The sequence below is a fragment of the Aethalodelphis obliquidens genome, unplaced genomic scaffold (assembly GCF_003676395.1).
Source record: "Aethalodelphis obliquidens isolate GAN/ISIS:26980383/991018 unplaced genomic scaffold, ASM367639v1 scaffold142, whole genome shotgun sequence".
Lineage (NCBI taxonomy): Eukaryota > Metazoa > Chordata > Mammalia > Artiodactyla > Delphinidae > Aethalodelphis > Aethalodelphis obliquidens.
In genome coordinates, this window is record NW_020838086.1 from 546038 (window position 1) to 573152 (window position 27115).

Consider the following 27115-nt stretch of genomic DNA (forward strand, 5'->3'; position numbering starts at 1 on the left):
TAGCATCTTTAGGATTCTCTATGTATAGTATCATGTCAACTGCAAACAGTGACAGCTTTACTTCTTCTTTTCCGATTTGGATTCCTTTTATTTCTTTTTCTTCTCTGATTGCTGTGGCTAAAACTTCCAAAACTATGTTGAATAAGAGTGGTGAGAGTGGGCAACCTTGTCTTGTTCCTGATCTTAGTGGAAATGGTTTCAGTTTTTCACCATTGAGCACGAGGTTGGCTGTGGGTTTGTCATATATGGCCTTTATTATGTTGAGGAAAGTTCCCTCTATGCCTACTTTCTGCAGGGTTTTTATCATAAATAGGTGTTGAATTTTGTCGAAAGTTTTCTTTGCATCTATTGAGATGATGATATGGTTTTTCTCCTTCAATTTGTTAATGTGGTGTATCACGTTGATTGATTTGCGTATATTGAAGAATCCTTGCATTCCTGGGATAAACCCCACTTGTTCATGGTGTATGATCCTTTTAATGTGCTACTGGATTCTATTTCCTAGTATTTTGTTGAGGATTTTTGCATCTGTGTTCATCAGTAATATTGGTCTGTAGTTTTATTTCTTTGTGACATCGTTGTCTGCTTTTGCAATCAGGGTGATGGTGGCCTTGTAGAGTGAGTTTGGGAGTGTTCCTCCCTCTGCTATAATCTGGAAGAGTTTGAGAAGGATAGGTGTTAGCTCTTCTCTAAATGTTTGATAGAATTCGCCTGTGAAGCCATCTGGTCCTGGGCTTTTGTTTGTTGGAAGATTTTTAATCACAGTTTCAATTTCAGTGCTTGTGATTGGTCTGTTCATATTTCCTATTTCTTCCTGGTTCAGTCACAGAAGGTTGTGCATTTCTAAGAATTTGTTCATTTCTTCCAGGTTGTCCATTTATTGGCATAGAGTTGCTTGTAGTAATCTCTCATGATCCTTTGTATTTCTGCAGTGTCACTTGTTACTTCTCCTTTTTCATTTCTAATTCTATTGATTTGAGTCTTCCTTTTTTTCTTGATGAATCTGGCTAATGGTTTATCAATTTTTTTTGTCTTCTCAAAGAACCAGCTTTTAGTTTTATTGATCTTGGCTGTCATTTCCTTCATTTTTTTTTCATTTATTTCTGATCTGATCTTTATGATTTCTTTCCTTCTGCTAACTTTGGGTTTTTTTTTTTCTTCTTTCTCTAATTTCTTTAGGTGTAGGTTAGGTTGTTTATATTAGATGTTTCTGTTTCTTAAGGTAGGATTGTATTACTATAAACTTCCCTATTAGAAATGCTTTTGCTGCATCCCATAGGTTTTAGGTCTTTGAGTTTTCATTGTCATTTGTTTCTAAGAATTTTTTGATTTCCTTAGTGATCTCTTGGTTATTAAGTAGTGTATTGTTTAGCTTCCATGTGTTTTTATTTTTTACAGATTTTTTTCCTGTAATTGATATCTAGTCTCATAACATTGTGGTTGGAAAAGATAGTTGATATGATTTCAGTTTCCTTATATTTACCAAGGCTTGATTTGTGACCCAGGATATTATCTATCCTGGAGAATGTTCCATGAGCACTTTGGAAGAATGTGTATTCTGTTATTTTTGGATGGAATGTCCTATAAATATCAATTAAGTCCATTGTGTTTAATGTATTGTTTAAAGCTTGTGTTTCCTTGTTTATTTTCATTTTGGATGATCTGTCCATTGGTGAAAGTGGGGTGTTAAAGTCCCCTACTATGATTGTGTTACTGTTGATTTCCCCTTTTATGGCTGTTAGTATTTGCCTTATGTATTGAGGTGCTCCTATGTTGGGTGCATAAATGTTTACAATTGTTATATCTTCTTCTTGGGTTGACCCCTTGATCATATGTAGTGTCCTTCTTTGTCTCTTGTAATAGTCTTTGGTTTAAAGTCTATTTTGTCTGATATGAGAATTGCTACTCCAGCTTTCTTTTGATTTCCATTTGCATGGACTATCTCTTTTCTGTCCCCTCACTTTCAGTCTGTATGTGTCCCTAGGTCTGAAGTGGGTCTTTCTTTGACAGCATGTATATGGGTCCTGTTTTTGTATCCATTCAGCCAGTCTTTGTCTTTTGGTGGGAGCATTTAATCCATTTACATTTGAGGTAATTATCAATATGTGTGTTTCTATTACCATTTTCTTAATTGTTTTGGGTTTGTTATTGTAGGTCTTTTCCTTCTTTTGTGGTTCCTGCTTAGAAAAGTTCCTTTAGCATTTGTTGTAAAGCTGGTTTGGTGGTGCTGAATGCTCTTAGGTTTTGCTTGTCTGTAAGGTTTTTAATTTCTCCATTGAATCTGAATGAGATCCTTGCTAGGTAGGGTAATCTTGCTTGTAGGTTTTTCCGTTTCATCACTGTAAATATGTCCTGCCACTCCTTTCTGGCTTGCAGAGTTTCTGCTGAAAGATCAGCTGTTAACCTTATGGGGATTCTCTTGTATGTTATATGTTGTTTTTCCCTCGTTGCTTTTAATATTTTTTCTTTGTACTTCATTTTTGATAGTTTGATTAATATGTGTCTTGGCATGTTTCTCCTTGGATTTATCCTGTATGGGACTCTCTGTGCTTCCTGGACTTGATTGACTATTTCCTTTCCCGTATTAGGGAAGTTTTCAACTATAATCTCTTCAAATGTTTTCTCAGTCCTTTACTTTTTCTCTTCTTCTGGGACCCCTATAATTCGAATGTTGGTGCATTTAATGTTGTCCCAGAGGTCTCTGAGACTGTCCTCAATTCTTTTCATTTGTTTTTCTTTATTCTGCTCTGCAGTAGTTATTTCCACTATTTTATCTTCCAGGTCACATATCCGTTCTTGTGCCTCAGTTATTCTGCTATTGATCCCTTCTAGAGAGTTTTTAATTTCACTTATTGTGTTGTTCATCACTGTTTGTTTGCTCTTTAGTTCTTCTAGGTCCTTGTTAAACATTCCTTGTATTTTCTCCATTCTATTTCCAAGATTTTGGATCATCTTCACTCTCATTATTCTGAATTCTTTTCCAGGTAGACTGCCTGTTTCTTCTTCATTTGTTTGGTCTAGTGGGATTATTACCTTGTTCCTTCATCTGCTGTGTGTTTCTGTCTTCTCATTTTGCTTAACTTACTGTGTTTGAGGTCTCATTTTCGCAGGCTGCAAGTTCGTGGTTCCCGTTGTTTTTGGTGTCTGCCCCCAGTGGCTAGGGTTGGTTCAGTGGGTTGTGTAGGCTTCTTAGTGGAGGGGACTTGTGCCTGTGTTTTGGTGGCTGAGGCTGGATCTTGTCTTTCTGGTGTGCAGGACTGCGTCCGTTGGGTGTATTTTGGTGTGTCTGTGACCTTACTATGATTTTAGGCAGCCTCTCTGCTAATGGCTGGGTTTGTGTTACTGTCTTGCTAGCTGTTTGGCATAGGATGTCAAGCACTGTAACTTGCTGGTCATTGAGTGGAGCTGGGTCTTAGCATTGAGATGGAGATCTCTGGAAGAGCTTTTGCATTTGATATTACGTGGAGCCAGGAGGTCTGTGGTGGACCAGTGTCCTGAACTCAGGTCTCCCACCTCAGAGGCATAGGCGTGACACCTGGCCGGAGCACGAATACCCTGTCACCCACACAGCTCAGAAGAAAAGGGAGAAAAAATGAAACAGAGAAAGAAAAATAAAATAATATAAAGTTATTAAAATAAAAAATAATTATTAAAAAATTAAAAAGTAATAATAAAAGAAAGAAAGAATAGAGCAAGCAAACCAAAAAAACAAATCCACCAGTGATAGCAAGTGCTAAAAACTATACTAAAAAAACTCCCCAAACAAAAAATGGATAGACAAAACCCTAGAACAAATGGTAAAAGCAAAGCTATACAGACAAAATCATACGAAGAAGCATACACATACACACTCACAAAAAGAGAAAAAAGAAAAAAAAATCTATATATACAAAAGAAAAAAAAGGAGGATGAGAGCAACCAAATCAATAAACAAAGCTACCAATGATAATCAACTCTAAATACTAAACTAAGATAAACATAAAGCCAGGAACAAATTAGATGCAGAAAGCAAACCCCAAATCTACAGTTGCTCCCAGCATCCACCACCTCAATTTTGGGATGATTTGTTGGCTGTTCAGGTATTCCACAGATGCAGGGTACATCGAGTTGACTGTGGAGATACAATCTGCTGTTCCTGAGGCTGCTGGGAGAGATTTCCCTTATCTCTTGTTTGTTTGCACAGCTCCTGGGGTTCAGCTCTGGGTTTGGCCCCGCCTCTGCGTGGAGGTCTCCTGAGGGTGTCTGTTCTTTCCTCAGACAGGACGGGGTTAAAGTAGCAGCTGATTAGGGGGTACTGGCTCACTCAGGCCGGGGTGAGGGAGGGGTACGGATGTGGGGCGAGCCTGTGGCGGCAGAGGCCAGCGTGACATTGCACTGGCCTGAGAGGCTCCCCATGTGTTCTCCCAGGGAAGTTGTCCCTGGGTCACGGGACCCTGGCAGTGGCGGGCTGCACAGGCTCCCGGAAGGGTAGGTGTGGAGAGTGACCTGTGCTCGCACACAGGCTTCTTGGTGGCGGCAGAAGTAGCATTAGCGTCTCATGCCCGTCTCTGGAGTCCGCGCTGATAGCTGCGGCTCGTGCCCATCTCTGGAGCTCGTTCAGGCAGTGCTCTGAATCCCCTCTCCTCGCACACCCCGAAACAGTGGTCTCTTGACTCTTAGGCAGTTCCAGACTTTTCCCCGGACTCCATCCCGGCTAGCTGTGGCGCACTAGCCCCTTTCAGGCTGTGTTCGTGCAGCCAACCCCAGTCCTCTCCCTGGGATCTGACCTCCGAAGCCCGAGCCTCAGGTCCCAGCCCCCGCCCGCCCCGGCGGGTGAGCAAAGAAGCCTCTCGGGCTGGTGAGTGCTGGTCGGCACCGATCATTTGTCCGCTTTGCCCTCTGCAGCCCTGTTGCTGCGCGCTCCTCCGTGGCTCCGAAGCTTCCCCCCTCTGCCACCCACAGTCTCCGCCCGAGAAGGGGCTTCCTAGTGTGTGTGGAAACTTTTCCTCCTTCACAGCTCCCTCCCACTGGTGCAGGTCCCATCCCTATTCTTTTGTCTCTGTTTTTTCTTTTGCCCTTCCCAGGTACGTGGGGGAGTTTCTTGCCTTTCGGGAGGTCTGAGGTCTTCTGCCAGCGTTCAGTAGGTGTTCTGTAGGAGTTGTTCCACATGCACATGTATTTTTGATGTATTTGTGGGGAAGAAGGTGATCTCCACGTCTTACTCCTCTACCATCTTGAAGGTCTCCCTCTTTGCAGTTCTTTTTGTTTTGATAGTATATCCCACTAAGGATGTTCAGTCAAATTACTTATTTTTTTTAAATTACTTATTTTTAAGTCACTTTATAGTTCCTCTCTTGTGGTTATGCTACCAACTTGATACAAAGAATAATTTGTTTAATTTTGCTTTTATTGTGAATTTTTTAAAATTAATTTTCTTTTAGAATTATATAAAATGTTGAAGTGGTTTTTAAATAAAAACAATAAAATCAAGGTATTTTCAGAGAAATCTAGCTTCTTTCCTCGTCTCTCTACCCTGTTCTTGCCTCCCTTTTTTAGGGGACCAATTGAAAAAAAAATTGTGTGTTCTCCTTCCATTTAAAAAAATACAAGTGTACGTGTGTGTGTGTGTGTGTGTGTGTGTGTGTGTGTGTGTATGTGTTCCCTCTTTACTTTCTTAGATAAAAGGTAGTTTAGTATCTTTTACTTAATATATTCTGGATATCACTCCATAGCAAAACAGGGAAATTCTTTTTATTTTAGCTGTATTTTGTGGGTATATCGTAGTTTAACTAATCCTAGGTTAATATTTAAGTGTCCTTTTTTTTGAGGAAATGCTGACATATTTTATTCTTTTGTAATATAATTACAAGTTAACATAATACCTTGTGATTGTATCTGTTTGATTTCTATAGTTATCAAATCTTGTAACCCAGTGGTGTTTAGTTTCTACAACTACCTTCGAACTCATCCTTTGCTTATTCGAAGAAACCTTGCCTCCCCTGAAGGAACTTTGGCAACCTTAGGTCTCAAAACGGAGAAGAACTTTGTTGATAAAATTAATCTCATAGAAAGAAAATTATTCTTTACTACAGCAAATGCTCATTTTAAAGTTGGATGTCCTGTTTTAGCCTTGGAGGTACTCTCCAAAATTCCAAAAGTTACCAAAGTGTCTGCCTTACCTTCAGACAAAGATCAGCCTGACTTCATTTCTAAAAAGACGGACGATGTACCTTCAGAATCAAAAACTCTGAGTGATGGTGATAGAAGTTCTGGAACTGATTGGTCAAACGTAACTTCATCACAGATTGACTGGAGTCAGCCAATAGTAAAAGTTGAAGAGGAACCTCTTACTCTTGATTGGGGTGAAGAGCACGATGGTGCCTTAGAAGAAGAGGAAGAAGATGCTGTCGGTTTAGTAATGAAAAGTACAGATGTCAGGGAAAAAGATAGACAAGAAGATCGGGAAGCCCCAGACCCTAATGTGTTATTGACTCCTCAGGAAGAGGATTGCCTGGAAGGTGATTCTGAAGTTGATGTGATTGCTGAACAACTAAAATTCAGAGCTTGTTTAAAGATCCTTATGACTGAACTAAGAACTTTGGCTACAGGTTATGAAGTAGATGGTGGAAAACTCAGATTTCAACTCTATAACTGGCTTGAAAAGGAAATTGCTGCCTTGCATGAGATATGTAATCATGAATCAGTTATTAAAGAATATGCCAGTAAAATGTATTCCACAGTAGAGAGTGATATTCTGCATCAGGAAGAAATGGTGGACAAACCAGGTATTGGTTCCTATGAGTGGCACCAAATAGAAAGGCGGAGACTACAGGCTAAACGAGAGCATGCGGAAAGACGGAAGTTGTGGTTGCAGAAGAACCAAGATCTCCTCAGAGTGTTTCTTAGTTACTGTAGCCTTCATGGGGCCCAAGGTGGTGGTCTGGCCTCAGTAAGGATGGAACTCAAATTTTTGCTACAAGAATCACAGCAGGTATTGACTTTACTTTTGTTTTCAATCTTGGTTATTTTAATAATTTCAGTAACTTTCATTTATAGTTGTAAAGCTCTTTTTACTGGTTAATGTTAATGTGATTAGCTCCTCTATTCATAGGAGGCACATATTTACACTCTGCATGGGTCTTTTTAGACAAAAGTTTTGGTAATTAGGAGTAGGCTAAAAGCTTGAGAGCACAGCTGTTGTCAAACTCATCTTTACATCTTCTGCATCTAAGCATAGGACCTGGTATGCAATCAGTTTTTGTAGAATAAGTGAGCAAGCACATTAACATATTGCTTTTACTCAGATGTTTACTGCCAGTATTTTTATCATATAACTATTAATTGCTTTTTTTGTCCTTCATTTTAACTACGGAAAAAATAATCTCCTATCACTTACAGGAAACTACAGTGAAGCAGCTCCAGTCTCCACTACCACTGCCTACCACCCTACCTCTGCTTTCAGCAAGTATTGCTTCAACAAAAACAGTCATAGCTAATCCTGTATTGTACTTAAATAATCACATCCATGATATACTTTACACTATTGTTCAGATGAAAACACCACCTCATCCCAGTATTGAAGATGTGAAGGTAATGCAGAGTTTATGATCATTTGGTATTGTACATACTGAGAAGGTAAATGTGTTATACTTGTCTTCCAATTTGAACTTAGAAGAAATATTTTACAGTACTCTTATCTGCTACCTTCTCAGTCGGACTAGTTCAAGACCATTTGTCCAATGAATGTAATTTGAAAGTAAGCATTCTTGAAATTCTCCCATTTGCCACAGCTTGGATGGAGTTTAAGCTAAGTGAAGTAAGTCGGACAGAAAGAAAAATACCATATGTTATCACTTAGATGTGGAATCTAAAAAATGAAACAAATGACTGTATAGAACAAAACAGAAACAGACTTCCAGACATAGAGAACAAACCAGTGGTTACCAAAGTGTGTGTGTGTGTGTGTGTGGGGGGCACATTATGGGTAGGGAAGTTAAGCGATACAAACTACTATAAGCATAAAATAGACAAGCAACAAGGATATATTGTACAGCTCAGGGAAATAGAGCCATTATTTTGTAATAACTTTAAAGGGGAGGATAATCTATAAAAATATTGAACCACTGTGCTGTATACCTGAAATTAATATGATAGTTTCTTCTTACTTGTGGAAAAGTTATTATCTTCCTTTAAGACAGGCAAATACTTTTTTGGTAATAAAATTCATTTTCTAGACAGTATTCTTGCCAGATATTCCTTTGGATTCTCCATCTCCTTTAAATGAATCATTAAGTAGAAATATTTATAACTGTTTGCTTAGATGCCAGGATATTATGAAAATATAAGTGCAGGGGGGTATCTTTGAGAGAACCATGATTGATTAGAAATAGTCCCAGAGAAAGTACCCTCATTACTGTCTCCCTGATGACTGTGTTTTGTTGGAGGCTGTGGAATAGTTTGGGGCAATTAGAGTTTTGGCAGAGTTACTACCCCAAATTAAAACTATATCCTATGGTGAAAACTTAAAAATGGATAGATTCTAAGAAACAGTAGGGAGTGTGGCAGGATCTGGAGAGATGATCAGACTTCCACTGTGCTAGCCTAAGTGTATTTGTACTGTACTTTTTCCAATTCCAGTGGCTGATGTCATTTCAGGTCCCCAATATTTTTATTTTTAATTTTTTTGTTTGAAAGGCACATTCAATCTCTGGTAGTACATTCTTCTGAAGGACCCAAGGTTTACTGGTCATATCATCCTATTAGAGACTTCTAATCCATAGCATGAATTAATCTGTATCAGTATTTTAGCAGAGATTACTTAAATTATTTGATAGGCGAATATGGAAATGCAGAAAATGCATTCAATGCATATAAGCTCTAAGTAAACATTTCTAGTTCCTAGAAATTTGGATAAGCTTTCAAAAAGTATGAAACTATTTCTAAGATCCCTTCAAATTTTAAGATTGTGTGAGTCTCAAAATGCTGATTCAGTGTGGCATTGTAGGATGTGGTTTTTATATTATATTGATCATTTTTAAACTTTCAAAATTTAAAATTCTAAGACTGCATTACTTCTAAGTACTAAGTGGGTTACTTGCTTTCTGGAAAATTAAGCATTTCAGACAGTGATTGATATACTTTCTAAACATTTAATTCATTCTTACTGATAAGATCAAGTTTTTAGTTTCATCAAGGAGAAGTTTTCATAAGGCAACTTTAAATAAAAGCTCTAAAAATTCTAAGCTGATTTTGGTTCTGCTTTTTTTGAGTATTACTACTTAGGCTATTCATTAGCAGGCTAGGACACAGTCCCAGCAATGTGACCGTTGGCACTTTGCTTAGGGCCTGCTAAGTGGCAGGCTCACGGTAATAAATATTTGATAAAGATGCATATGAACCAGTTAGCTTTGTTGTGAGCATGGATATTGAATTGGATGAGTTTTATTTTAGAAGCTTTAAGGTAGAGTTAGTAGTCTCATGTAGGACCTAGTTTTATTTACGATATTGCTAGTTTCCTGGGTATTTTCTGATTTTTAACATACTACTGTTGTGTAGAAATGTTAGTACAAAATGTAATTGTGGCTGTTTTGGTTTTAGGTGCACACACTTCATTCACTAGCAGCATCACTTTCTGCATCAATTTACCAAGCATTATGTGACAGTCATAGCTACAGGTAAAAAAAAAAAAAAAAGTACCTAAATAGTATTAATACAGCAAAAGCATTAAACTGTTCCAGAGTTATATTAAAGTTCTGCTTCCTAGGGACTGAAAAATCCTCAAATATGACCACCATGTGTACTTTAATAGATGAGAATGGGAAATAAAATAATTGTTTAGTTTAGCTATTACCTAGTAACAAGAGACATATAGAAAATGACAAATAGTAAAGGAAAATTATCATCACCATCTTTTTTTTTTTTGTTTTCAAAAAAAAGAAGTGTTCACTATCCAAAGTAATTTATGATATGAAGTTTTCTTATTTTTTCCCCCTTAGGAACTATTCCTTTTAGTGTTAGATTAGTTTCTGTTTGTTTGGTTTTCAGTTGAAAGAGGAAGAACTTTTGAAAAATGAGAAAGTACATTCCTATCATTGAACTATTAAAATCTATTTTACTTACCCATTTCTGTATGTCTTTAGAAGTGATATCAATATATGTAATGGTTTGAATTTTTGTTAAATGTCTAATTGCCTTCATCAGTGTATACTCTGTATTTTAATGACTAGGGCAGTATAAGTAGTAAGAAATTGAATCACTTGGAAAGATGACCTAGATTTAAATGGATTGTATTAATAAATGAAAAGTTTGTAATATAAATAGAATCACATTAAATTTATATTACACATATATCTAGATTTTTTTCTTATAAATTCAGCAGCCTCTTGTGGGAAGATTTGTTATTGCATAGGGAATTACTCTCTCAAAATGGCCTGTTCTCTGATGTTAGCCTAATAAGGCCATGTCTAAGTAACTACAAAAACTTAAAAATGTAAATAAGTGAAAAAGAGTTTGTTTGGTTGACTGTGGTCATCTTTTTTTTTTTTTTTTTTTTCCTTTGCGGTACGCGGGCCTCTCACTATTGGGGCCCCTCCCGCTGCGGAGCACAGGCTCCGGACGCGCAGGCCCAGCGGCCATGGCTCAGCGGCCATGGCTCTCGGGCCCAGCCACTCCGCGGCATGCGGGACCCTCCCGGACCGGGGCACAAACCCGTGTCCCCTGCATCGGCAGGCGGACTCCCAACCACTGCGCCACCAGGGAAGCCCTGTGGTCATCTTAATGATCAAAGACAACTTGTTTGATATCAGTCACTGCTTAAAATGGCGCCAGATAAGAATCCAAATAAATTTTGTTTAAATGTGTATTTTCTAGTTTTTAGGCTGTGATTGACTCTCCAGGGAGTCAGATTTATTTTCTTCTTTTGTACTTCCCCCACTCCATAAAGATGAGGGAAGTAAATATTTGGGCACATTTGGCTTTAGGACTAGGTATTTCTAAAATAGGATTCTTCAGATTTTAGTTGATGTTTTAATTCAGAGTTGAGCTTGCACGACTTTACAGAACTAAGAAATGCAACAAAATAGTGCCCTGAAACTTTCTGATATATCTTAGTACCATCAGTAGTCTCCTTACAGCAGACTTTAAAAAAAATACAAATAAGTGAATATAGAAAAGATTTTTAAGTATTAGGTGGCATTTGGAAAAGGTTTTAATGACTAAATGTCATCTGCCTAAATAGAAAATTTGGTATTTTGTTTTAAAAAGCTATCGATAAATATTTGTAACTAATTTAAAGAACTTTCTGAAATAAGTTTTTATTAGAACAGTGAACTCAGTTTTAAGAGTTTTGTTTTAGTTATCTAAAATAAATACGTATAGGGTATAATTGCTTGTTACCTCTATTAAGACCATAAATAACTGAACCCTATTTGTTTTAGCAGTCAGACAGAAGGGAACCAGTTTACAGGAATGGCTTATCAAGGACTTCTTTTAAGTGATCGTCGAAGGCTAAGGACAGAAAGCATTGAAGAACATGCAACACCAAATTCTTCTCCTGCTCAATGGCCTGGTGAGAATCTGAGTGGTGTTTTTTGTTTGTTTGTTTTTTAATCTTCTATTTGGCAACTCCTTTTTACAAAGCTACCAACTGGTTTCCTGATTGTTGTTGTTTGTGGATTTGGTGAATAGTTGTTTGTTTGTTTTTGATGATGTTTTCTGCCATGGATTAGGAATTCTTAAGTACTGTAATGTTGTCTGAAGACTCAGAAAGTTAAGGCTTCAAAAACCAGCTGTGTTGACCAGCATAAAAAAGCAAGGTTTAACATCCTTCGCAAGGGTGAGCACGTCATGTTTCTTATCCTTAGACATCCCGAATTAGAATCTTAGAGAGCCAGTATCACAGAGCTTTTTTTCATAGATACATCAGAATGCAGTTATTCTCAAGAGTGTAGATGTATGTTAGGAAAGGAGTGACCATTCTGTGGCACATATATTATGATGTCTGCCAGTCCTCTTCCTCCGGTTGGCTCTTTCTCACTCTCCATAACAGTTATTTCAAACCTTCTCCACTCTCTTAATGTACTTTCCTCGTCTGCCACGTCATTTAATTTTTGCTCTACTTGCTTTATAACTCTGTGGTTACATGTTAATGATCATTGTGAAGAGTGGCAGTAGAAGGAAGTGACGGACTCCAAGTGTGTATTTAAAATTCATTTATGCATAAGTTTCTCAAAACATATTGTTGTCGTTTTGATATTTTATTGAAATAATTTCAGACTTAACAAAAGTTTCAAAAATGGTACAAACAATTCTTGTGTAACCTTCACCCAGATTCCCCAAACAGTGACATTTTACCATACTTGCTTTGTCATTCACTCCTCCTCTCTCACTCACTTATTGTGTGTCCGTGTGAATATATACTTTTTTCTGAAATATTTGAGGGTAAGTTGCAGACATGATGCCCCTTTACATCTAAATATATCAGTTTATCTTTCCTAAAAACAGACATTCTCTTATTGTACATAACCATAGCACTGTTATCAAATTCAGCATCTTAATATTGATACAATACTGCTCTCTAATCTATAGATTTTTTGACAGTTTCACCTGTTGTCCCACTAAGGTCTTCCATGTAACATTTAGTTGTATTGTCTCATGAATCTCCTCTAATACGTATTCCTCCTTCTTTCTTTGTCTCTCATGACACTGACACTTTGAAGAGCACTAGCCAATTATTTTTTAGTGTCCCTCCATTTGGGTTTTTCTGATGTCTTCTTAATATTAGATTCAGGTTATGAAGAGCGATTGTACCCTTCTCGGTGTAAAATATCAAGAGGCACATGATGCCACTTGGTCCCATTACTGGTGCCATTAACTTTGATCACTTCGTACGGTAGTTTCTGCCAGATTTCTCCTTTGTAAAGTTACTTTCTTTTCCTTTGCAATTAGTGAGTATCTTTTGAAGAGAATGTTTGAGATTGTGTAAAATATCATACTTTTACCCACTAATTATAGCATCCAGTGATGACTCCTGACTGAATCAGATATTACTGTGGGGATTACGAGACGGTGATTTTCTAATTCTATCCATCCTTCTACGTATTAGTTGAAACTGTTCTGTAAGGAAGAGCTTTCTCTTCTCTTCTTTTAATTTGTTTATTCACTCATTTATTATATCAGTAGGGATGAATGGATTCTTATTTTATTCTATAGCTTATAAACCATTCCTATCATTTTGTTGTTCAAATTATGGAGATATATATATCTCCATGTGTGTATATTCACACTATATATATAGTATAATATAGATACATAATTTCGGTTAAACTGCAGATTTGGATTTTTTTTCCTTCTGGAGCTTTACGCTGATAGACTTCTTATAATATTATATACCCTTACAGGTGTGAGTTCACTTATTAATCTCTTGAGTTCAGCCCAAGATGAAGACCAGCCAAAATTGAACATTTTGTTGTGTGAAGCCGTTGTTGCTGTGTACTTAAGTTTATTGATACATGCTCTTGCCACAAATTCCTCCAATGAATTATTTCGACTTGCAGCCCACCCATTAAACAATCGAATGTGGGCTGCTGTTTTTGGGGGAGGTATAAAACTTGTTGTGAAGCCTCAAAGACAATCCGAAAATATTTCAGGTAAGATCAATTTGATACCAATAAGGTATGTAAATGTAAATAGTTTCCAATGTGAAAGTAAAAGATTTTTTTAAATGTTTTAAGAATTTTTATTTTGAAAATCACTGATGTTTAAGGTATAATCACTCTTGTTAGGGTAATAAATAACGAAACTTGTGTTAGAATAAAGAATATAGTTTCAGTTTAACATTTTTTGGTAAACCAGGATAAATTTGAGGAGGATAAAAAAGAAAAAAGGAAAGGTAATGGTAAGCAAGGAGACAATGTTAAGGAATAAGGTCATGGAAAAAGGATAGTTTTTAATTAGAGAAAGATTTAAATAAATCCTCATAATCTTTACAGAGTATACCAGTAGTTGGCTTCAGATTAAGTTTATGGTAATAGACAAGAAGGCTGTTCCAATCATGCACATGGTTTTTAAATTCCATTTTCTGTCCTCTTTTTTTTTCTTATGGACCAAAATAGATTTTTTAGCCCACTTTTTTAGATGGTAGGATGGTAAGATATAGACTGATGCCACGGGAAAGGTTTACACCTTGGTGCTGAAACACAGAAATTGTCTGTCTTAATTCATCCTTAGAAATAATCATATTACAGATGAGGAGTTAGTGGCACAGAGAGTTTAAATGGCACAGGTTCTAACCTGTGTCTTTACTGCCCAAGATCACATCAGATGGATAGGTTCCTACGTAAGTCAGAGTAAGGTAGGCCGTCTTATCGACTTGCGTTGTCTCCACTCCCATTGCATGTGGATGACTCTTAATTTCCATCTTCCTACCTACTTGTAGTCCACTGTAAATTTAGAAGTTTTCCTCCCAAATCACTTCTTTTCTCTTCCTGAGTTTTCTATTATTTTTCATGGTAGGTAATACATTCATCAAGTCATCATGCTTAAACCTCTGAGTACGTATTCATGTTTGCATTTACTTACACCTGCTCTATGCCCGGCTTTTGGGGTATGGGAGTGAGCAAAACAGACAAATCCCTTACCTTCATGAAGCTTACATCCAGTAGAGGTAAACACAATAAATTAGCACGTGATAATATTTCAGGTATGGGAAGAACTACGATAAAAATAAAAGAGAGTGACTGGACAGAGAATTATGAGGGAAAGGGGATGGGAACAGTTTAGTTAGGGTGATCAGAAGACACATTTCTGATTAGATAGCATTTGAGCAGAGTCCTAAGGAAGTTGGGAATCAGATCGTGCTGATATCTGGGGCCAGAGCATTTCAGGCAGACGGAGCAGTGAGTGCAAAAGTCATGAGGTAGGACTAGTTTGACCTTTTCCAGGAACTACAGTGGAGGCCAGAATGGCTATCCTGATTCAGGGGAGTGTGTTCAGAGATGAGGTAAGATAAGTAACTGGGGCCAAGGTCATTGAGGGTTTCATGGGTCATGTAAAACTATCGTTGTTGTTCTAAAGAAAGATAGGAAACTACTGGAGGGCTTTAAGCAGAGGAGTGACATAATCTGATTTAGGTTTTCAAAAGACCCACTCTAACTGCTATGTGGAGAATAGACTGTGAAAGAATAAAAGTAGGGAGGCTATGTGGGAGGCTCTGGGAATAGCCCACTTAAAAGATAATTGTGGATTACCATCAAGAGTGAATGGATAAACAAAATGTGGTATATAAGTACAATGGAGTGTGATTCAGCTGTAAAAAAAGAATGAAGTATTAACACATGCTATATAGCTAGCATGAACCTCAAAAATATTATGCTGAGTGAAAGAAGCCAGGCAAAAGTCACACATTGCATGCTTCCATTTATATGAAATATTCAGAATAGGTAAAGCCAAAGAGACAGAAAGCATACTGGTGGTTGCAGTGGGCTAGAGGGAGGGAGGAATCGGGAGTGACTGCTTAATGGGTATAGGGTTTTCATTTGGGGTAGTGAGAATGCTTTGCAGCTAGATAGGGATGGTGGTCGCACAACAGTGTGAATGTACTAAATGCCACTGAATTGTACGCTTTAAAATGGTTAATTTTATGTAAATTTCACCTCAGTTAAAAAAAAGATAAAAGTGGTTTAGCCTAGTGATGGACAGAGTGAAAAGTGGTCATATTCATCAAAGAGAACTTGAGATAGAATTATCATTTTCTATGACGGGGAGCTTCAGAAGAGGACCAGGTTGACTTCTTTCTGGTTCTCTCATATCCAATTAGTTCTGAGTCCTTTTGATATTTCTTTTATGTATTTCTCATATCTAATACTTCCTCTAGGTCTTTACCACCCACCATACTAGTTCAGGTCCTTCTTGTGTCAGATTCTTCCACCTTCCTCTCTAATTGATCCTGCAGACTATACCTCATCCTGTGCCTAGTTCAAGACACTTTCATGAGAATTGCCCATAAGATGAGCTCCCAGCTTCCTATCCACAGGCTTGTCCCACCCTAACTCCAGACTGTCGTTGTTATTCCCCTCCCTGACACCTGTCTAGCAAAAGAAGTTTACTCCTCATTTAGCCAAACCTTTGGTCATTCATTTCTGGTGTCAACTTCCTCTTTACACAGTGAGCTTCTGCTTTTCTTTTAAGGCATGCTTTACATCCTACATATTCATTCAATGAATCTTTCTTGAACAACACAGCCAGAAATAATCACTCAAGCACTCTTTGTACTGTTTGTTGAATATATCATTTATTTAATACACTGTATATAGAATCGCTTGAATTCTTATTCTGTATAGCACATAGGCTGCTTCATTGCAAGTTAATCTTTTATACTCTATCCTCATCTGCATCTCTGCCATGATTGTTGGAAAACTGATGCAGTAACTAGAAAAGTTTAGAAGCACAGATGTAAGTAATTTAGTCTACACTGAAAACATGGCAAGAGTAGGATGAAAAGAAAGGTTAACTCTTTGAATTAATAATGGAAAATAAGGCCAGTTTTTTTTTTTTTTTTCTATCTTTATTCAGCACCTCCTGTTCCTTCTGAAGACATAGATAAACACCGCAGGAGGTTTAACATGCGAATGCTGGTTCCTGGAAGACCTGTAAAGGATGCTACCCCACCACCAGTGCCTGCAGAAAGACCATCTTACAAAGAAAAGTTTATTCCTCCTGAACTCAGTATGTGGGATTATTTTGTTGCAAAGGTAAGGGGTGTGAGGAATGCAAGCTTTATGTGTGTCTGTTTTATTAACTCTTATGTTTGCATCACATAGGAATGACGGGGCAGCTTCTGGGCTGAATCACCATAGTTTAGGCATTAATCTCTCAACTCCAGAAACTGAATAATCATTCAGGAATGATCAGATACTTGAAATGGACCAGACAAATTAAAATCATACGGGACTTAGGTATAAACCAAAAGTTAGTTTATTAACATTTAATCAGCATCATCCTTTTCTAGGAACTGGAATACCTGTATCTACCATCTAACTTCCCTTCTTCTGCTTATCAGTAGTTCCCTTGGTCAGCATGAAATTAGAGCAGAAGGAGATGGATGGGTATTTGAGGGTTTCGTGAGACCATGGGTTTCATGAGGTCCCATGGCATATCTCTGTTTCTCCAAAGCAGAGAAAACTTTTCTGGGGATCAGAATACTCATCGTGACTAGATCCAACATAGTCCCATTTTGTACCGTGTTGGGTGTGTGCTTTTCTGCACTTTGTTTTTTCAAGCACATCACCTTATATTGATAGGTTTCCTTCTTTACCTGTGTTCCCTCTTTACATGTGTTTCATTTATACTTCTTCCCACTCCCCAGATTGGTTGGAAGCAAATCCAAACATCATGAAATTCCATTCATAAATATTTCACCATTTATTTTTTAAAAAGAAGGATTTTGAACCAGTACCACACTAGCATTATCACACACACACCACACACACCATACACACCACACATACATACACACACAATTCCTTAATATCATTAAGTATCCAGAGAGTGTTCACATTTTTCCCCATTACACCTTAAATGTTTTTGAACAGTTGGTTTGTTAAATCAGGGTCCAGAATAAGATCCACAACATTGCAATTGGTTGATATGTCTTAAGTTTCTTTTAATCTATAAGTTCTACCTCCATCTCTCTTTGTTAAATTTACCCCCCTCCCCATTTTTTGCCCCCAAATTTGTCCTTTAAAATTTCTCAGTGGCTTTTGCTGATGGCATCCCCATGTTTGGTCTTCTGACCATGTTCCCCTGATTTCTGTTTTTCTGTAAAGTGAAAGTTAAACTTAGAGGCTTTATCAGATTCCATTCTGATTGGATAGGGAAAGGGGAGTACAGGATTACTTCATAGGTGGTTTTGTGTATTTCCATCAGGAAACTCTCTTTTTGAGATGTTAGTTGATGATTTTTGCCTAAGTCCATTATTTTAAATTTAGGGTAGTTTTAAAATTATGATAATGATATCTTCTCATTTAGTCTTCATTTATTTGCTGGAATACTTTCTTCCATCAATCTATTTGGTTATCCTGAATTACATTTTGAAAGAGAAAGACAGGATAAGTGCTTTATTCTTTGCTTCTTGTGCCAGTTTTCAAAGTGATGAGTTGATTCTCTAGCATCCTTCAGAGGAAGCAGTGAACTTTGTTTTGTTATTAGTTTTGTTATATTATGGATTTAAACATATTTTATGTATTTTAATCCAGTACAGTTATTATTCTTATGGATGTTCAGATTGTCCCATCTTTGCCAATGAGAGCCTCTTCCAGTTGGCTCCTGAATCTTTTTGAGAACTCTTCCAATAGTCTTTGAGTTTCTTTTCTTTCTAGTTTAAGTCATTCTAGGCTAATTTTGCATGTTTCCTGCCCCAGAGTGGGAGCAACCTCCAAAGAACCTGGTTCCTTTTTGTGGGAAATTATAATTTAGAAACCACAAGTGGGTATATGGGTGCTCATTGTCACTGGGTTTGTCATTGTTTCTAGGTACATATCATTTCTAATGACCAAATAACTAGTCAGCTTGATGAGTATACTGTAGTTTACATAACCATTTGCCTATCAGTATTTGCTGTATTTATTTTTTCATTTTTATAAATAATGCTGAGATTAGTATCTTTTTAGATAAGCCTTGTTCACATTCTGATTATTTCAGATACATATCTGAAATATATATATATATTTATATATATATCTTCAGATTACTGATTTATACTCCCTTGAGAATAGTGAGCATGCATCTGACTTTACCCTCATTAAGTATTCCTTTTTCATTTTTGTTAATTTGATTAAATAATTTTTATTTCCTATTAATGATATCAAAAAATGTTAATGAACCTATTGCTATTAGGTTTTCTACTGTGAGGGATTGACTGTTCATGTTCTGAGCAAAATTATCTATTGGAATTGTAATGTTTTTCCTTACTCTTAATGAACTCTTTATTTTTAAGGATATTAACAATTTACCTTACTTGTGATACCTTTTCCAGATTCTTTGCCTTTTAATTTTATGTTTTTGACATACAGAAGTTTTAAAAAGTTTATTTAGTCATGTCTATCCATACTTTTAAAAAATGATTTATTTGCCTTTTGTTTTTGACATACAGAAGTTTTTAAAAGTTTACTTAGTCATGTCTATCCATACTTTTAAAAAATGATGTTACATTGTTTTTAAGCAGAGAAAGTCCTTTCCACTAATAAATGTTTACTTTTGTTATCTTCTCCTCCTTTTGTTTCCTCCACCTTCTCTTCGGCCTCATCCTTTTTTTTTAAAAAATTTATTTATTTATTTTTGGCTATGTTGGGTCTTTGTTGCTGCGTGCAGGCTTTTCTCTAGTTGCTACAAGTGGTGGCTACTCTTTGTTGCAGTGCACGGGCTTCTCATTGCGGTGGCTTCTCTTGTTGTGGAGCACGGGCTCTAGGCGCGCAGGCTTCAGTAGTTGCGGCACACGGGCTCAGTAGTTGTGGCTCGTGGGCTCTAGAATGCAGGCTCAGTAGTTGTGGCACACAGGTTTAGTTGCTCCGCGGCATGTGGGATCTTCCCAGACCAGAGCTTGAACCTGGATTCTTAACCACTGCTCCACCAGGGAAGCCCATCTTCCTCCTAATTCTTTTTAACTTTTTAACTCTTTTTTTTAATTTCTAACTCTCCTGTTGATCTAAAATGAAGTGAAGATCAGACTTCGGTACCCTCTTTATCTTCTATTCTCACACTTATACTAGTTGTCCTTCCTTTCCTCCCAACGACTTAAGATGTTATATTTGTCATATATTAATTTCTTATTTATATACTCTTCTTGGACTATATTTTTCCACTTATCAAATTGCTAGACTGCACTTATTTTAATTAGTTATTTTAATATCCACTAAGAAATAGTATCTTTCACTTTAGAAAGATTTCTTAGTTAATCTTACCTATTATTTTCTTCCCTATGAACTTTACAATCATTGTCAAGTTTCAAAAAAGGAAAAGAAATCCCCATGGGGATTTTTATTGCAATTACCTAAAACCTGTAAATTAAAGAATGATAGTCTTTACATGTTTCAATCTCCTTATTTAGCTTTTAGAGGGATTTGTAATTTCCTTCACTGTAGCTCTTTCACAGTTTTCATAAAGTTTTTCCTTTGGTATTATGTTACTTAATGCACCTTTTTTCTTCAGAGTTTTTGAACTAGTTATTGCTGATATATAAGAAAAAGGCCATTGATTTAAAAAAAAAATTTGTGTCGTATCTAGCTACTCAGTTATTTTATTGAATCTGAGAGTTTTAACCTGGTTTTCCTGACTTTCCTAGGTCTAGTATCATTTTCAAAAGAAAATTTTAGTTTAGGTTGACACCATTTAAAATGTTCAATATTAAGTTAGGATAAAAATACCCAGTTATACATTTAAAAATAACTTCACATTTTATTGCAGCCGTTTCTCCCTTTGTCTGATAGTGGAGTTATATATGATTCTGATGAAAGCATTCATAGTGATGAAGAAGAAGATGATGCTTTTTTTTCAGATACACAGATACAGGAACACCAAGACCCTAACTCCTATAGGTAAATAAAGCTTTCCTCTTTTCTTTTTGTCTTTTCTTTTGTAGAAGTTCCTGATGTTACTAGTTTTAAGCAATATTACTATCATGAATTTATACAAGAACTGACCTATGTTTTCAGGTTAGGAATTCTGTACCTTTGAGGTACATTGCTAGATAGTAGAGTATTTCACATGCAGTTTCAAAGAATAGCTGGCACAAACATTTTTAGTGAGAAAAAATACATAATTTATTGATATGGTATTAAAATTCCATGTAGCTGTGTGGTAAATCTCTTTCCATTAGGTATTTCAGATAGTGCAAGTATAATACATTGTTGCATACCTTTTATTTTCAGAGACTACAAAGGTACTCTTTTTTAATAGTAAGTTGTTAGAAAAAAACAGCTTTTTTTCTGGGTGGGAGATTGGGCCAAACAGTTGACAGGGATCATTACTATATTCTCATGATTTTATTTTTCAATTAAGGAGAGTTTTTTTATTTGTCCCTTTGAACAGCTGGGCTCTTCTACATTTGACAATGGTTAAGCTAGTACTTCACAATGTCAAGAATTTCTTTCCCATTGCTGGACTGGAATTCTCTGGTAAGTTTGGAATTTGAAAATTAATGTTATTAAATACAACAAATTATCATCAAGTTTCTCTTTACAAAATCCATATAAAAGAACATGTGGTACTAAAAATATACAGCATTGGAGATGTTATGAGGTCTTATTTATCTTAGGCTCCAGTCTGTGGTTTTAATTCATATGGCAAGAATCACTGACTACCTAGAAGGTTGGAAGAAAAACCAGGAAACCAGCGTGGAGAAGCTGAACATTTTCCTAGCTCATTTTAGAAAGCTGGTCTTCTGTTTTGTTCAAAGCATTAAATATCAAAATGGTGTTAGATTAACATTTTCAGATTTATTTGTACTTTCAGAAGTTTTGGCTCTAAGAATTTGGATCTTGTAAATATGTGGTGATGGTCAACATTTTTAATCAAAGTAAAATATCATATTCTATTACATTTTAGAGTTGCCTGTAACATCACCATTAGGTATTGCTGTGATTAAAAACTTGGAGAATTGGGAGCAGATCTTGCAAGAGAAAATGGATGAATTTGAAGGTCCTCCCCCCAACTATGTCAACACATATCCAACTGACCTTTCAGTAGGAGCTGGACCAGCTATTCTTCGAAATAAAGCAATGCTAGAACCTGAAAATACTCCATTCAAGTAAGAATTCTCTTACAATGGTAATGAGAGTGTAGCTTGGTTTAACCTTTTTGGAAGTCAGTTTGGCAAAATAATATGCCAGTAGCCTTCGAAACACTCATAACTTTGAACTTGCAATCCTGTTTCCAGCACTATAGGCCAAGGAAACTATCAGAAATCTGGATAAAAAATTATTTTTCCCATATTACCTGTACTTCAAATAGACATACTAATTTTATAATCAGGACAAAACCTTTATTTTTGTCATCATTTTAGGAACTCTTAACAGAAATGTTTTGGGATAACAATCTACATATTCAAACAAGGTGCTGTCAGTAATTTAATAGTAAACACATTAAGGTTTTTATTGCTGTTTTGATCTTCCATCTGTCCATCTAGGCCCCTTTTGATAAGCAGCATGCTTTTTTTGAGGCAGCCAGCCATGATTTAGAGTATTGCTCAGAAGCTTGAAAGAGCAAGGCTTTAAATTTAGCTTGTTAGCTGTTAAAAATGAAATGTGGGACTTTATGTTCATTTATATTCATTGGTGATATGCTGTAACCAACCTAAAGTATAATTTAAAAAGAGAATAATAAGGGCTTCCCTGGTGGCGCAGTGGTTGAGAGTCCACCTGCCGATGCAGGGGACACAGGTTCGTGCCCCGGTCCGGGAAGATCCCACATGCCACGGAGCGGCTGGGCCCATGAGCCATGGCTGCTGAGCCTGTGCATCCGGAGCCTGTGCTCCGCAATGGGAGAGGCCACAACAGTGAGAGGCCCGCGTACCGCAAAAAAAAAAAAAAAAGAAAGAATAATAAGAGATTCAATTGACTCTCAGCTCAACCTGTCCATTTAGAGAATCTGTAGAGAATTAATTGCTAGATGAAGGAATGATTTGTAGAACTAAAAATTAAAAGTGAAATAAATTATAAAATTTTGTTGAGCTTAATGCTGTATCTTCTTTGCAATAATGGAGGTTTTAAAAAAATTATCTGCAAATAATGAAACATTTTCTATAGACTAAAATAGTGTGATATGTTGATTTTTTTTTTTTTTTAAACTAGATCCCGGGATTCTTCTGCGCTTCCAGTCAAACGACTTTGGCATTTCCTTGTTAAACAAGAAGTACTTCAACAGACATTTATTAGATATATTTTCACTAAGAAAAGAAAGCAGAGTGAGGTATTTTAGAAAAAAATATTCTCTCTTGTAATTTTCATTTGTTTTTTTTTAACATTTCTAATGAAGCATTAGAAAGCATTTTCTAACATTTCTAATCAAATAATGATTTATTTGAAATTTACTTTTGGTTGGAACTTATTATCTTTCATACATCATAGGTAATAGTTTATCAAACTACAGAGAATTTTTTTTAAGATAAAAACGTACAATTTTTATTTCATAACAATGAAACAACATAGGTCTTTCGACAAATCCTGTATAGTCAGGTGAAAGTGGTTATGTCCTTTATAATATTTGCCTTTGGGCCTTTACATGTAATAAACATTGTGAGGGATGGTTTGGGGAATTTAGTATATAAATGAGTATACTCTATGTTATGATTCTCTGAATATCATTTAAATGAAAATACAGCATAACCCTTTAAAAGCATTTTTATTTATTTAGCATTTAGAAATGAACAGCATAAACTATAGAATAATTTTGTGAGACAGATTAAACTACAGAAACACCAAATATGAGATGAAGGAAGATTGATTGCATTTACAAAGTGAGGCAGAGCTTCTACATTGCATGGTGATTTTTAAGCTAAACATAAGTTAATAATGTAATGCCATACAGGGTTCAAGAAGAATCATGAATTTGAGAGAGTCACACTTTAGAACTTAAAACGATCTCTTCATTATAAAATGAGGGGTACACAGATGTTTTATATATAAGCATTTCAGTCCATTTGGCTATTTAATGAGGTAATGAGCAGTTTGGAGAGTAGTGTTCAGAGTAGAGTGTCAGATGTGATTAAAGATTGGCAACAAAAACTATGAGAAAAGAAAAATTAATTATATTTCACTTAGAAAAGTGAAAACCGAGAGGGACAGTCTATGTGGCTCAATTTCCCAAGGTTGCATATAGAACTGCTTCTCAAATGTTCTCCATACCTAGGGCAGCAGAACCGACCAGATTCGTTCTTTTCTTTCCACTACTCACCCACTTACCTGGATGGTCATTGTGGGCAGTCCTGTGAACAGTCATTTATTTTTTTCTGTAGATTTAAAAATTATGTACTTACGTGAGGAATTAGAGGAATGAACTGTAGAGATTCTTTTGTGTCTTATAAGCTTATTTGATAGGAAAAGACCCCAATGGTATTGAAATTATTGATGTAGGGTTTTGTTAGGGGAATAAGAGCCAAATTCATTTCCCCTTTCGTTTAATACATTGCTTACTGCATTTCCTATAGTGATACTGAGTTCTATAAAATAAGATATAGAAATCTAAGAAATAGATTTAAGATAAAAGATACTTGCTCACTTAGGGCTCTGTTATTCACAGAAAGAGAGTTCATTGAAGGATCAATTTTCTGAGTTGTTAGTTCTTCAAATTATTAAACACAGTGATATGCTTTAATTATTCATAAGGTTTCTAGCAGTTTTGTTTTGTTAGCTTGTCAGAGCCTCAGAGTGCTACAGAAAGACTGGGTCTGGGTTGCTGGGACCCTCAGACTCTTGTCTTGCTCTTGAGGATCTGTTGTCTCCTTTCTCGTTTCCCTCTTCCTTAACCAAGTTTCTCCCCGATTCTGCCCCTTACCTCCCCTTCTTTATGTCCCTCCATTTCTGTGCTCTTGGGATCAGCAGCCCAAGCTGTGTGTTCTTTTCTATTTTTCTACCCGAAGAGGCTCTCCATGTACAGGGAGGTGGGACAGAGATAAACTGAACATTTCTTAAAATGCTGTGTAAGCGTTGGTTGGCTCCAGGAAGGGAAGTACATGGCTGGGAGTTTGGATGGAAGAATTTTTATCATGTACCCTTTTGTACCTTTGAATTTTAAATTATTGAATGAAATTAATATCTTGTTGCATGCAGTCCAATAAAACTTTGTTGATAATGGAAATTTATGTCTGTTCTGTACAGTATAGTAGTCACCAGCCACATGTGGTTATTGAGCACTTGAAGTGGGCTAATGTGACTGAGGAACTGAATTTTTTATTTTGTTTAATTTAAATTTAAAGCCATATGTGTTTAGTGGCTACTGTATTGAATAGCACATTATCTGCTGAAAAATGGTTTTCATTTACGAAAAAAAATTATGAAAACAATGTGAAAGCTCTTGAGGCAAAGTAAAATTGGTCACTTAGTTCAGAAATATGCAGAATTTATTAAAACTACCCATCTAATAAGAGTGTTTTATCTTTTTAGATTGTTAAATAGGATATTGGTGGTCAATAAATTTGGTAAATTCAGTGAATTGATTAATTAGCAAAACTGGCAAAATAATCCTAAGAATGCTAAAATTGGCTAATTTTTTAAAATTACCTAATAAAACTAAAATTCTGAGAAATGCTGAAATTTTAGGTGTATTCAGAAGAAGGTATTTTTACTGAGTATGTTAGAGAAGACTATTCCACAAAACAGCTTTTTGTGAAATGGATAAATGTGGCAAACTTAGCCACTTGATTAAAGGCAAATAGGTTCTTCTGCAGTTTGGCTTTTGCTGAGTTGGCCCTTGCACACTTGTACCATTCCTTCAGTGTCAGCTGCAGCAGCCCTTGAGCAGTTGCACAAGGCATGGAGAATTGGGTCCTGTTGGCTGAAAGAGAAGCAGGCACTTCAGGAAGTATTGGTAGCAATATATTGCTCTGATCAAACCTTCAGAGGTTTCCACAGCACAGCAGAAATGATATTTCTGATTATAGCCATTCCTAATGGCCCTGTCATCAACCAGGAGCAAGTTATTTGTGTGATTTCTTTCCCATGCCTCATCTCATCAAACATTTACTTATAAGGAGAAAATCATAGGATTATGTATAGTGTAATGGTTGATGTGAATTTTAACCCTTGACTGTCTCTTCATGGATATATTCCTTATGAGTAAGAGTGAAATAATTTATCAGTACTTTTAATCTGTGTTTAGAAAAAAATAGTTTTTATTTATTTGAAATAAACCCCTATAGGTTAGGAATCTATGTAGTAGAGGATGCATCTGCTTATACAAGTAGGTTTTATTTTTAGAGACTAGAGTTTAAGTTAGAACTTCCAAGTTACATAACTGACATACAAATAATGAATTTTTATTTTGAAATTGCTTTTATATATGTAATACATTAATTTTGCCTGTTTTGCTTTGTGTTGTTTTTTCTGATGACATCACATTTTACTCAGTTTAATTTTTTTCTTGATGTGCTTTTAAATTCATTTTAAAGCTTGCAAATTCATTTTTACCATCTTTAAGTGATGGAGCAACCATTTCAGTTTGAAAACTTTCATTTCTTTTATAATTCCGTTTCATGCATGTGTTTTGTGTTTGTGACGGTGTGGTGTTGTTTAGTCTATAGAAGAACATGTGGAGCAGGTCAAACAAAACTGCATAGCAGAAGATTGCCACATCAAGGTAGTATTCCATGCTCTCGAATTTAGCTCGTTCTTTAAAATTCAAGGAGCTAACCCCTCATCTCTGATACTAACCATGACCTGCCCAGCTGGCTAACTAGTCAGAGTGCTCACTGCTCCCACACACCTCACTGGCACAGGGTAGGAGATGCTCCACTGTGTCCAGCTTGATCTTTCTTGCCATTGGTTCTTCTCTTTCTTGCTTCCTTTTCGATCTTCAGTTCTGTCCCTTTTCCCCATCTGTTCTTAAACATGATTGTTTTATCTTGCCTCTTTCTTGATTCTGCCTCTTCTTTTCTCCCCATCACCTTCAACTCTGAGCATTACACCTTCCTCTCATCAATCTCCTTCATTACTTTTTTTTTTAAATTAAAAAATATTTATTTATTTATGGCTGCATTGGGTCTTAGTTGCTGCGTGCGGGCTTTCTCTAGTCGCGGTGCACAGGCTTCTCATTGTGGTGGCTTCTCTTGTTGCGGAGAACGGGCTCTAGGCACGCGGGCTTAGTAGTTGTGGCTTGCAGGCTCTAGAGCACAAGCTTAGTAGTTGTGGCGCACGGGCTTAGGTGCTCCACGGCGTGTGGGATCTTCCCGGACTGGGGCGTGAACCCGTGTCCCCTGCATTGGCAGGTGGATTCTTAACCACTGCGCCACCAGGGAAGCCCTCCTTCATTACCTTCTAACTGTTCTTGTATCCAACTTCTTATGCCTATCTCATCACCCTTATTTAAAAATATTTCACTTCTTATGTGACTCCTTTGTCTTTCTGATTGTGTCTTTTTCTCTCACATTGTT

General features: G+C 36.5%; 1 protein-coding gene across 1 annotated transcript in view; it reads left to right on the top strand.

Annotated features, from left to right (window-relative positions):
* DMXL2 (Dmx like 2) overlaps positions 1–27115 on the top strand; it is a 142149-nt gene that overhangs the window by 106136 nt on the left and 8898 nt on the right. Inside the window, exons 20-30 of the mRNA XM_027099798.1 lie at positions 5850–6970; positions 7378–7569; positions 9577–9653; positions 11415–11545; positions 13377–13625; positions 16549–16727; positions 20437–20567; positions 21061–21146; positions 21577–21778; positions 22821–22938; positions 26260–26322. Coding sequence (XP_026955599.1) covers positions 5850–6970; positions 7378–7569; positions 9577–9653; positions 11415–11545; positions 13377–13625; positions 16549–16727; positions 20437–20567; positions 21061–21146; positions 21577–21778; positions 22821–22938; positions 26260–26322 — 2549 coding nt within the window. The remainder of the gene's footprint in view (positions 1–5849; positions 6971–7377; positions 7570–9576; positions 9654–11414; positions 11546–13376; positions 13626–16548; positions 16728–20436; positions 20568–21060; positions 21147–21576; positions 21779–22820; positions 22939–26259; positions 26323–27115) is intronic.